The sequence below is a fragment of the Priapulus caudatus genome, unplaced genomic scaffold (assembly GCF_000485595.1).
Source record: "Priapulus caudatus unplaced genomic scaffold, Priapulus_caudatus-5.0.1 Scaffold236, whole genome shotgun sequence".
NCBI classification, from domain to species: Eukaryota; Metazoa; Priapulida; class Priapulimorpha; order Priapulimorphida; family Priapulidae; genus Priapulus; species Priapulus caudatus.
Genome location: NW_014577297.1, coordinates 35,348 through 46,104, shown reverse-complemented (window position 1 = coordinate 46,104; position 10,757 = coordinate 35,348). Strand labels below are relative to the sequence as shown.

At 46.6% G+C, this 10,757-nt stretch overlaps 2 protein-coding genes across 2 annotated transcripts in view; one reads left to right on the top strand and one right to left on the bottom strand.

The window, feature by feature from the left end:
- The window catches only part of LOC106807831 (boophilin-H2-like), a 2,929-nt gene extending 2,590 nt beyond the window's left edge, over positions 1 to 339 (bottom strand). The window contains exon 1 of the mRNA XM_014810295.1: positions 97 to 339. Coding sequence (XP_014665781.1) covers positions 97 to 157 — 61 coding nt within the window. The 5' untranslated portion in view covers positions 158 to 339. The remainder of the gene's footprint in view (positions 1 to 96) is intronic.
- LOC106807821 (chloride channel protein 2-like) overlaps positions 1 to 10,757 on the top strand; it is a 76,249-nt gene that overhangs the window by 53,101 nt on the left and 12,391 nt on the right. The window contains exons 8-15 of the mRNA XM_014810285.1: positions 2,710 to 2,835; positions 3,179 to 3,263; positions 4,343 to 4,444; positions 7,513 to 7,741; positions 8,519 to 8,588; positions 9,374 to 9,484; positions 9,997 to 10,094; positions 10,573 to 10,688. Of these exons, the coding sequence (XP_014665771.1) occupies positions 2,710 to 2,835; positions 3,179 to 3,263; positions 4,343 to 4,444; positions 7,513 to 7,741; positions 8,519 to 8,588; positions 9,374 to 9,484; positions 9,997 to 10,094; positions 10,573 to 10,688 (937 nt within the window). The remainder of the gene's footprint in view (positions 1 to 2,709; positions 2,836 to 3,178; positions 3,264 to 4,342; positions 4,445 to 7,512; positions 7,742 to 8,518; positions 8,589 to 9,373; positions 9,485 to 9,996; positions 10,095 to 10,572; positions 10,689 to 10,757) is intronic.

Sequence of the window (10,757 nt, the reverse complement as noted above, 5' to 3'; positions counted from 1 at the left end):
GAGAGAGAGAGAGAGAGAGAGAGAGAGAGAGAGAGAGAGAGAGAGAGAGAGAGAGAGAGCGCGAGACCTACATATAGGCCCATATGTGTGTCTTACCTCTGGCCTTGACCACCAAGAGGCAGCAGGCGAGCATCAGGCTGATGACTGCAAGCTTCATGATGTCTGTGTGACGGTGATGACAGTTCTAGATATGACTCTCACTGTTGCCGGGTAGGACAGGAACGATGGGCACGATGCAGTCGCAGGAACCTTTTATAGCTCGCTGGCAAGGCTGGTCGCATCTACGAGGACGCTAGCGTGGAGGGGGAGGTGGGTGGTCGTCGTGTAGTGATGGATGGGGAGAACTACGCCTCACTCTTCCATGCGCTCGCGTCGTCGGAACGTGTCGCGAGTGAGAGAACATGCGAGGAACTTTGTGCGCGCCGTTGGGGGTTCGCATATGCTTCTTGTTGCAGCTATTCGTCGGGTGAGCATGCATAAATAGAATTTTATAAGTTTGTTCGCAGTCGCTCCGTGTGTGGCTCAACCCCCGTCCTGACTAATCATCGTTTGTTGGTCTCACCAACTGGTGCCTGGATTCATTTCCCGCCTCTTTTTTTAATACTGCGCGAACAACAGGATAGGGGTTGTCACGCAATTGCTGTCATCCTGTAAGTTGGCCGCACCTGCTGGTACGTACGTGTGGTGCGAGAGTCGTTCATCAGGTAACACGATATACTGAGGCTCTGTAAGGCAGAAGCATAAATAGTACAATTGTCGTGGGTTGACAAATGTCGTATGTTTTGCGTACGACGCTGCACGCGCAGAAGGGAATGACATCAGGAGTGTCATAATTAGATTATGACACCTATCAGCATCTATATTATATATTATATCTTTTATTACCTATAGTATTATCTATACTATATATCTATCATCTATATTATGACACTCCTGATGACATCTTACAATGTTTGCGAGTATTTATGATTGTTTCTGACGACGAGGCCCACTCGTCCACAGATAACTGATGTAGGCGCCAGTTGGCGCGCGCTCTGTTGCTCCAGTTACGACGTCGACGTTGTTTCTATTGCAAGCTCTGCGGCCGATGCAGGCGTGATTTGGACAGCTGCCAAAAGCGATTCCAGTTTGCGGAGATTCTCGGATATCATAGATTTCGATGGCACTCCCTTTCTGCGCTTTGAAGCACGTGCGTGCGAGATAACATATATATAGTGAGTGCGTGTGAGAATATAAACTTGAATAGCCCCCCCCCCACCCTACCTGCGCGCTCCCTCCCCAGGCTCGCAGCCACGCAGCCACAAGTAAAAATTTTACTGGTACATTTCACTGTATATGTAATTCTAGAGCGCATATGTGTCGTCAAGAATACATAGTAGGAAAGAACAGCAACCGCGCAATCAGGAGTAAATAATCCAAGTAATGAACTTACGGTGTTCATGACATGGTACACCATTTGCAGGTACATGCATATCATTACATGTCTTGCCCCGAAAGAAATAGGTTGTTTTATCTGTTTTTGCATACGACGCGGTGAGGTATGTGGGTAATATATTGAGAGTGTGGCAGTGATATGTTAGCTCTGTCATGCACGCTCCTCCCATGCGGGCTGCAACACACACACAGCAGGAAAGATTGCACAGCTGCTGTCACCAATATCTGAGTCATGCAGGTTAATAGAGAAATTAATATCTCGTTTTATCGGGGCAGGCTGCAGTACAATTTAGTGACAAGTATGCAGGGTTCGTGGATTTGACTTATCAGCCTGAAGTAATTGATATGTAGCTGCAGCATTGCGATGGAATGTGCAAAAAAATTGGTGACAATCCAGTCGTGACTATTTGGTGACATATATGTAGGGTCCATGTGTTGAAGACGCGCATTGGACCTATCCATCCATGAAGTGATTCACACGTAGCTGCAGCGTTGTGATGGAATGTTGAAAAAAATGCTGCCCACTAAGATAAGAAAGTGCCCCAATTTGGTCTGCACGTGTAAAAAAACACGTATAAACTGGTCCAGCTTTGCTGACCTAGCAAGAATGGCTGGTGGTGGTGGTGGTGGGGGGAGCATCCCACTTCAATGTGTCAGTAATTATGTTTTAAGAATGTTATATAGTGCGTTCGATTTACTTCCCCAGAGCCACCTCGGTTAACCTGGGTAAGAAATCGAACGAATCTGGGTTAGGGAAGGTAACCGAACGGTTTTAGGGTTAACCTGGGTTAATTATCATCATGGATGCCAGTGACAAGAAAAAAAGAATAGCAATTGCAATCTTATTATTAATGAAATCTAAGAATGAGGAAACACAAGTGAGTGGCTCGGTTAGCGGGTTACTTCGGCCTCACCCGGGTAACGCAAAAATACCACGTGACTGCCAAATCGAACGTATTTGGGGCTGGCCCGAGTAGACCCAGGTTAACTTGGGGAAGCAAATCGAACGTATTTGGGGCTGGCCCGAGTAGACCCAGGTTAACTTGGGGAAGCAAATCGAACGTACTAATAATAACTGTTCTAGTTACAGCATTATAGGAACAATGCTATAGTTTTACAGTTTAAGGTGATTTTCCACATATGGCACTCATTGATTTTAAACCAATTTCGACACAATATCAAAAGCCCAAAAACTAGTGTCTATCTTCCACTTGTTGTCTCGTTTAAGGTTGTTTTGATGAATAATGTCTGCATTGTTCTGTGCGTGTGTTTCAGGAGTGTTGTTCAGCATTGAGGTCACCAGCACGTTCTTTGCTGTGAAGAACTACTGGCGGGGGTTCTTCGCTGCCGTGTGTGGAGCCATGGTCTTTCGCTTGCTCTCTGTTGTGTTCGATGAGGAAGGTACGTGCATGTTCTGTTGTTCATTATATCCGAGTACGTGGGTGTGTCTATATGTTCTATTGTTCATTGGACCCATCACTGAAGGTATGTGTGTGTGTTCCATTATTCATGGTGTCCAACCATAAAGGTACGTGTATGTGCGTGCGTGCGTGCGTGCGTGCGTGCGTGCGTGCGTGCGTGCGTGCGTGCGTGCGTGCGTGTTCGGTTATTCATTATTGTGTTCAACGATGAAGGTTGAAAATCTGTATTACAGAATGCGTAAGCAGATTTACTACATGATGTGTTCATGTGGTGGATATGCTCGTACTGCTGTTGACCTGAATTTTGTGCTTTTTATATGCAGAAACCATCACAGCTCTGTACAAAACAAACTTACCAATAGATTTCCCTTTCGATCCACTGGAGCTCATAGCTTTCTGTTTCATCGGGTAAGCCAACACTGTTGATTATTGAAAGCTAAATTTAGTCATCTGGCTTTTTTGCTACTCTGAAGTATTTTTTTTATATGCATGCATGCAGGCACTCACACATGCAATCGTGCAATCCTGAATAACGTATAAATATGTATATTGGTTCATGTTATGAAAAGCATATAAACTCATATAATGGGTATATGATCATGATATAATAGTTGTAGCATTATCAAACTCATCAAGCCAGATTCACTCCACTCGGGATTGCCATAGCATAATCCGGAAGAACTATAAGTGGGCAGACTGAAACTATTGTTGATAGACAGATGGGGTTATTAGAAGAAGACCTTAATGTGGACAACCTGTACCGATCTGTTCGATTCGACCTGTTCTGCTTTAGGTAGCTTTACCGGCTATTCCAGCAGTAGCATTCATGGTAGAGAGCAAATTGAAGCAGATATAGGCACCATTAATAAGCCTAGCACAGACCTGCGACTTTTTTATGCAACTCGACAGCGATTCTAGAATCCCTGTAAAAATTGCTGTGAAATCGCTACATCTGCGGGAACGTGCATCTGCAACCCGTAGCGATTCTGGTCGCTTGCGACGAGTTGCAAGAAATGAAACTGTTTTGATTTTGAGCAACTCGTCACTCTCAATCACTCCCAAATTGCTCTAGAATTGCTTCGAAATCGCATGTGTGGGCACACGCGGTGACACATCGACCGATTGCTTGCGGTTGCAGGTTGCAGCGACGAGCAATCAAAAATCGCAGGTCTGCGCTAGGTTTTATTGATATTATTGCAGGTTTGTTGAGTGTCATTGGTGATATCAATGCAGAGTTGAGTTCCATTGGTGATATTAGTGCAAGTTTGTTGAGTGCAGTTAGGGACCTTACTACAGGTTTGTGCCATTGGTGATATCAATGCAGAGTTGAGTGCCATTGGGAATATTAGTGCATGTTTGTTAAGTGCCATTGCATGGTGATATCAATGCAGAGTTGACTGCCATTGGGAATATTAATGTAGGTTTGTTGAGTGCCATTGGTCATGTTAGTGTATATTTGTTGAGCGTCGTTGTTGATAATTGCGCAGGCTGATGTGTGGCTTCATCGGAGCTCTGTTCGTCTACGTTCACCGAACCATCGTCAACTTTAACAGGAGGCAGAAGGCACTGACCCGCTTCCTACAGAAGAAGTAAGTTGTTGCGTGAAGCCACGCTTCGTTTCCGCCCGCTAGCGTGTGCTTCCACGCTGTCTAGCACTCTCGCTCGCTACAGCCCCGCGACGCAATGATATGTATTACGTTATGTTAGGGTCGGTGTTAGCTTTCCAACCGCGCAAGAGTAACTTCCATGAATCATGTTTTTTGCATTGGAGTGCGGGGCTCGGAGGCGAGGGGAATTTTTAGCTCGTGCGATAAAACATGGCTTTAGGCGCAACTGAATCCGGATGAATTAGTATAATTATGCCTTTTTTAATTCTCGCGGGAATCTTTCTGTGATGCATAACAAACAAAAACACGCTCGTTGGTTTAACCTTGCGTTTGATTATTTATTCTGATAAGCTGGTAGGAGATTTATGCCACTATCTTCTTTATGTTATAATGTATTGACGTGTGTGTAAATATTGCGCAGAGTTATATGCGCAGAGCCTGAGGTCCCAAGTTGGGAAAATCCAAGAAAGGGATCACTTGTGATAATGGTCCATCGCCGTTTTTTCGCAGTGTGCAAAAACAGGAAAAAAGTTGTGGCGGGCTGCGACATGTACGTGTTTGTCGCGGCGCACCACCATTTTTTATAAAGTATACATGTTTATAAATTATATACAAATTTATTGTGAAAACACAAAAGTGTTTGACATTTGTGGCCTTTTATTGTTTGCTGGAATCAAAGTACATCAACAACCACGGCAAATTTAGTAATTTACTAATGTAAATTTTTAAAATATGGCTGAAAAATGTTACGACCGGGACTTTCTGGACTCTTAATTAACGGGACACCGGGACACCGGAACCAGCATGTCGCACCAGGACGATCCCGGTGAGACCGGGACACTTGGGACGTCTGTATACGTATTTGCATATCCTGCTAGCTTGTCCGTGATCTCTTTAATAAAATATATTTATCTACGTGCAGTAAATATATAGGCGTATCTAAAACTGACGGGTGAATTTTATTCGCAGCCTACTACCGGCTGTAAGGTCAGTGGAGAATATGACCGTCGGGTCTCTTATCTGTTACTGCCGCATGCATTATTCACGATTGTGACAAGTATTTTATTGCGGCCATATTGTGCGACACTACTAATTTATTGCACGCTTTGTTGCAACCCCCCCCCCCCCCCTGTCTGCAATCTACACCTTCGCAAATTTATTGCACTTACGGCGAGCAAGGCCAGGGCCGCGAGAAGCGGATTCTTGTAATAATAGCTTGAGCTTCCGTTGCTCTTGCATTTGTTTAGAGATATTGCACGCATACTTAAACACACGCGATTCGCTCATCTCACGACCCACACGTTAGATCGCAGTTCTTTCTCGCAGTTCTAGCCGCAGCGTCGAAGAATTAGTTATGATTTTCATTAAGCTGTGTTAGCAACACTCACACATTATAGTTTGCATCCTCCCTGGCCATAGCTTGCAGCATCGAATAATTAATTATGATTTTAGCTATACTAGTTCCTAAACCTGCTTATTCCTTAAAGTTATGCTTAGCAATTCCCACACATTAGTTTACATCCTTCTCACCTGCATCTCACTTAAGTTTCTCCACAGACAGTTGAAACAGAATCGGTTAGAACTGAAAATATGATGGCTGTTGCGCGTTTGCCGTGACTCTCAAAAACCCAGATATGAAGCCCGTGTATAAGATTCACCCAAGGAAAATGCTAAATGTATCCTTTATAGACAGGCATCTGTTCTGCGACGGTGCTTACATTTCATAATTGCCGCTCAACGGATGCCAAAGCGTGCTTTATAGAGAGGTTTCCTTTCTGTAGAGGTCTCCCCGCATGCCATAGGCGTTTAACCGTAATTATATATGTATATATATATATATAGGTATATATTATATACTATTAATGAATGAGTATATATACGTGCACTCTCAGATTGGCAATCATATTTTCAGTTGTTACTGACTTTACCATTACATGTGCGTGGGGCGAGACACTGTGAGCATAAACCTCACGTGAGATCTAGAGCTGCGCATTTATGGCCGACGAGCAGAGGTTCGCTAATTAGATGGCAGACTGGAACACGACGACGAAGTGGCGGCGTCGGCGGCAGTTCGCCGTCGGACGTGCTACGTTACGCCGCGGTGTGGCGCCACCGATCACCATTGTCATGGTGTCGTCCTGTTGCGCGTCAGTCGATTTAACTCCAGCAACATAGCATTGCAGTGTCATGCGTCAGTTGATATAACTCTAGCGTCTACTTTTACTCTCATCGTATACGACATGAGAATGCACGCTAAGCATTGTAGCACATGCTGCATAAAAAATCATATGAATACGAGGAGTGGGAGTGTGTCTCTCTCTCTAGTATTAAGTCCTCTCCGTAAAATGTTGTTAAGCTTCTATGAATCTCCAAATGCCTGCCTTGCCTAGAAGGTATCTTCCAGGTCCCCTCTTGTGCATGCAGCAGTGGCTTCCTTCAGCTAATGCTGCAGTTCGCAAGTTGCATACACCCACCTAGTGACGCGAATCTTATCAGATGCTATCATCTCTCAATATCACCTAGCTGTCATCTGTTCCCTACATGTGTACCGTACATACCTACCTATCATGTACTATTTATGTCTCACCTAACTATCACTAGATGCTGATCACTGAGTTCTCTGTGCTTGTAGTTACTATAATCACGTTGCTTCGTGCTTGCATTCACTACATCTGTATCATCTATATACCATGTGTTTCCTCTGTCACCGAGCTGTAATGTCACTAATTGTCATGTACACCGGTGGTGTTTTTCCTAGCCACCCCTACAATGATAGGGGTCCCTCATGACTCGCCTGTGTCGTCTGGCTATATTGTCACCTAGTCGTCATGTACTATGTTAATATGCAGTTGCTGATTCTTGTGTTCTCTCATCGTTGCAGTCTGTTCATCCATACCCGGCCATCTTCATATCGTTATGTACTCTCTACGGCTCACCTTTTAGCAACATCTATGTCACATAGCTGTTATTTTGACACTGTGTCACCTAGCTGTCATACATCATACCCTCCATCTCCCACCATCGATGAGTAACAGCTCTCCTCATTGCAGCCGCTTCATCTACCCTGCCGCGATCACGATCTTCATATCGTCGGTGACGTTTCCGCTGGGGCTGGGCCGCTACATCGCGGGAGGCATCACGATGCAGCAGGCCGTTAACGAGCTGTTCAGCAACATCACGTGGTGCTGCGGAGAGGTCGACGTCAAGGACGAGGCGCTGCTCAACCACTGGCGCGTGCACAACGTCTTCGTCTCGCTCTCGCTCTACATCTTCGTCATGGTGAGTGTTTGTGGTGGCAGGGGGGCGGTGCCGGTGGTATTTTGTTGTTGTTGATGTTGGCGTCGTTGTTGATGATGATGATGTTTTATTGTTGTTGTTGTTGTTGTTCTTGGCAGTGGTAGTGGCGGTAGCGGCAGCGGTGGTAGTAGTGGCAGTGGTGGTGGTAGTGGGGGGCCAGCGGTGGTGGTGGTCAGCAGCAAGTGGGGTGGCCGGCTGTAAGTGGTAGTGGCAGCGGTGGTGGTGTGGTGCTGGTGTAGGTGAAGCGGTGGTCGTGGTGGCGGCGGCGGAGGTGGTGGGGTGTGGTGGTGTGGTGTGGTGGTAGTGGCAGGCGGGCTGTGGCAGGGGCAGTCGGCAGTGGTGTTGGCGGCGGTGGTGGTGTTGTATTGGTGCAGCGGTGTGGTAGTAGCAGCGGACGGTGGTAGTATGTGGCGGCGGTGGTGGTGGTGCAGGCGCAGTGGTAGTGGGCGGCGGTGGTGTAGTAGTGCAGCGTGGCTGGTGTGGCAGCGCGGTGGTGGTGGTGCAGCCGGCAGTGGTGGTGCGGCGGTGGTGTGGTTTGTATTGGCAGCGGTGGTGTATTAGCAGCGTCGCGTGAGTAGTCAGTGGCCGGCGGGTGTGGTGGTGGCACGCGCAGGTGAGTGGCGGCGGTGGTGTAGTAGTGGGGCGGCGTGGTGTGGTGGCAGCGGCGGTGGTGGTGCATGGTGGCGGTGGCAGCGGGGGAATCGACTGCAGATATACAACAGGGTTTCAGAAATTGTGACCGTTCTCTTTTCGTTGCAGTTCTTCCTGTCGGCGTTGGCGCAGACGATTCCGGTTGCGTCCGGCGTCTTCATTCCCGTATTTGTGTTAGGTAAGTAGTGCGTCACTTTCTCTGTAAGTAGTCTCTCTCTCTCTCTCTCTCTCTCTCTCTCTCTCTCTCTCTCTGTGTCTCTCTCTTCCCCCTGCCTTCCTTGCTCTCTCTCTCTCTATGTGCCTTTCTATTTGTCTATTTCTCTCTTTTTCTCTCTCTTTTTCTCTTTCCCTCTCTCCCCGCCCTTCCACTTTTCCTCCATCTCCCACCATCGATGAGTAACAGCTCTCCTCATTGCAGCCGCTTTATCTACCCTGCCGCGATCATCGTACCCTCCATCTCTCACCATCGATGAGTAACTAAGCTCTCATCATTGCAGCCGCTTCATCTACCCTGCCGCGATCACGATCTTCATATCATTCTCTCTCTCTCTCTCTTTCTCTTTCTCTCTCCCTTTCTCTCGCCCTCCCTTTCTCCCTATCTTTCTGTATCTCTCTCTCTTGCTCTCGCTCTCTCTCTCTCTTCCTGTCTCGAAATCTCATGGTGCATGCCGAATCGCCTTTGTGTCAAATCACATTTTAATTCTATAAGTGCACTAACTGCACTAAATGCACCAAACTGCAGTCAAGCGTGTGCACTTCCCGTGAGTGATCCCTATACAGTATGGTTTGACTGTACGTTCATTCAGTTTCTGATATATCTCAGCAACCTCTCTATAACGTGTAGACCTCTGCTTTTCTCTCCAATCGGGCAATGTCAGTGCTGTTACTAATAGCGTGTATAGTTTTCTTGTTGTTGTGACGCACGGTCTGTGTGTTACATCGTTCTCATGTGGCTCCCTCTAGGTGCAGCGTTTGGCCGCTTGGTGGGTGAAACTATGGCCGTCATCTTCCCAGCCGGTATTCGCATGGGCGCTACAGATTACCTGATCGTACCTGGTGGCTACGCTGTCGTAGGTGAGATGAAACGAGCATCTTAAACCTGTCGTATGACTGCCTGTGGTGAATAGTCGGCTCAAGTGTCCGGTCCCCCAGGTTTTTGGTTTTCCGCATATAGGGCCAACATGTATAAACACATTGTTATAGAAACCAGAAGTCTTTAGCAGGTCCCGTGTTGCTCTAGGAACGAAGAGGACTCAGTGCGTTGCTGGGAGATGTCGTGTGATGAGGCAATGTAGTGATGGAATGGAGTAAATGTTGAAGGGTTGTGCAGTGTTAGTCTCACACGTGTGGGGTTTCGATTGAGTGTGAGGGAGGTGGGTGCGGCGGGGGGAAGGGGGGGAGGTAGTCAGTCGCATCAGCTTCTCCATACTCTTGCCATGTCTCGGTCTGTGAAATATGCCAATTGCAGTAAAAACTAGATGATGAGGATGGGGACCCACGTGTTTGTTTCTTTTTATTTTATGTATATAGCATTTTACTATATATTTTACAATATGTATTGATTTTTGGTTATTGTGCGTCGGTAGGTGCGGCAGCATTGTCAGGAAGCGTCACACACACGATCTCAACTTCTGTGATAGTGTTTGAGCTGACCGGCCAGATAGCCCACATCCTTCCCGTCATGGTACGATAGATAGATTCAATAGATGTGTCGCGTACGTAACACGCGTTTTAAACGAGGTGATATTTACATTTTATAAACGCGAAACACTGAAACGCCTCGAAACTCGGTGAGAGGTGACTGTCTCTGCGTTTGTCCGAAGAATTGTTGAAATATTTTGTTGGATGCATATGCCGTGATGTCTCGATGAGGGTAATCGTTACAAATATCTCATTACAATATTATGCACCGTACACAATGTGCAGCATATTTTCCGTGACCCAACCTGCGACCTGGCGGCCAGCACTGTCGATATTTAGTTAGATAGACGGCTGCCAGCAGCTGGCACGAACCTATCTATACAAATCCTATATCCATATATCCATATTTGTACCTATATTCGTATATACCCATATCCTATAATCATCCCAGGTGCCACATGCCTGTGTTGTGTAGATGCATTCGTGAGGTCGGTGAGTGAAGGTTGGTTTTTCCTCCGCAGCTTGCTGTGCTGATATCGAACGCTGTCGCAAACATGCTTCAGCCGTCGATCTACGACAGCATCATCCGTATCAAGAAGCTGCCTTATCTGCCCGATATCATCTCGTCGAAAAAGAGGTGAGAGAGAGAGAGAGAGAGAGAGAGAGAGAGAGAGAGAGAGAGAGAGAGATAGAGAGAGATGCATGT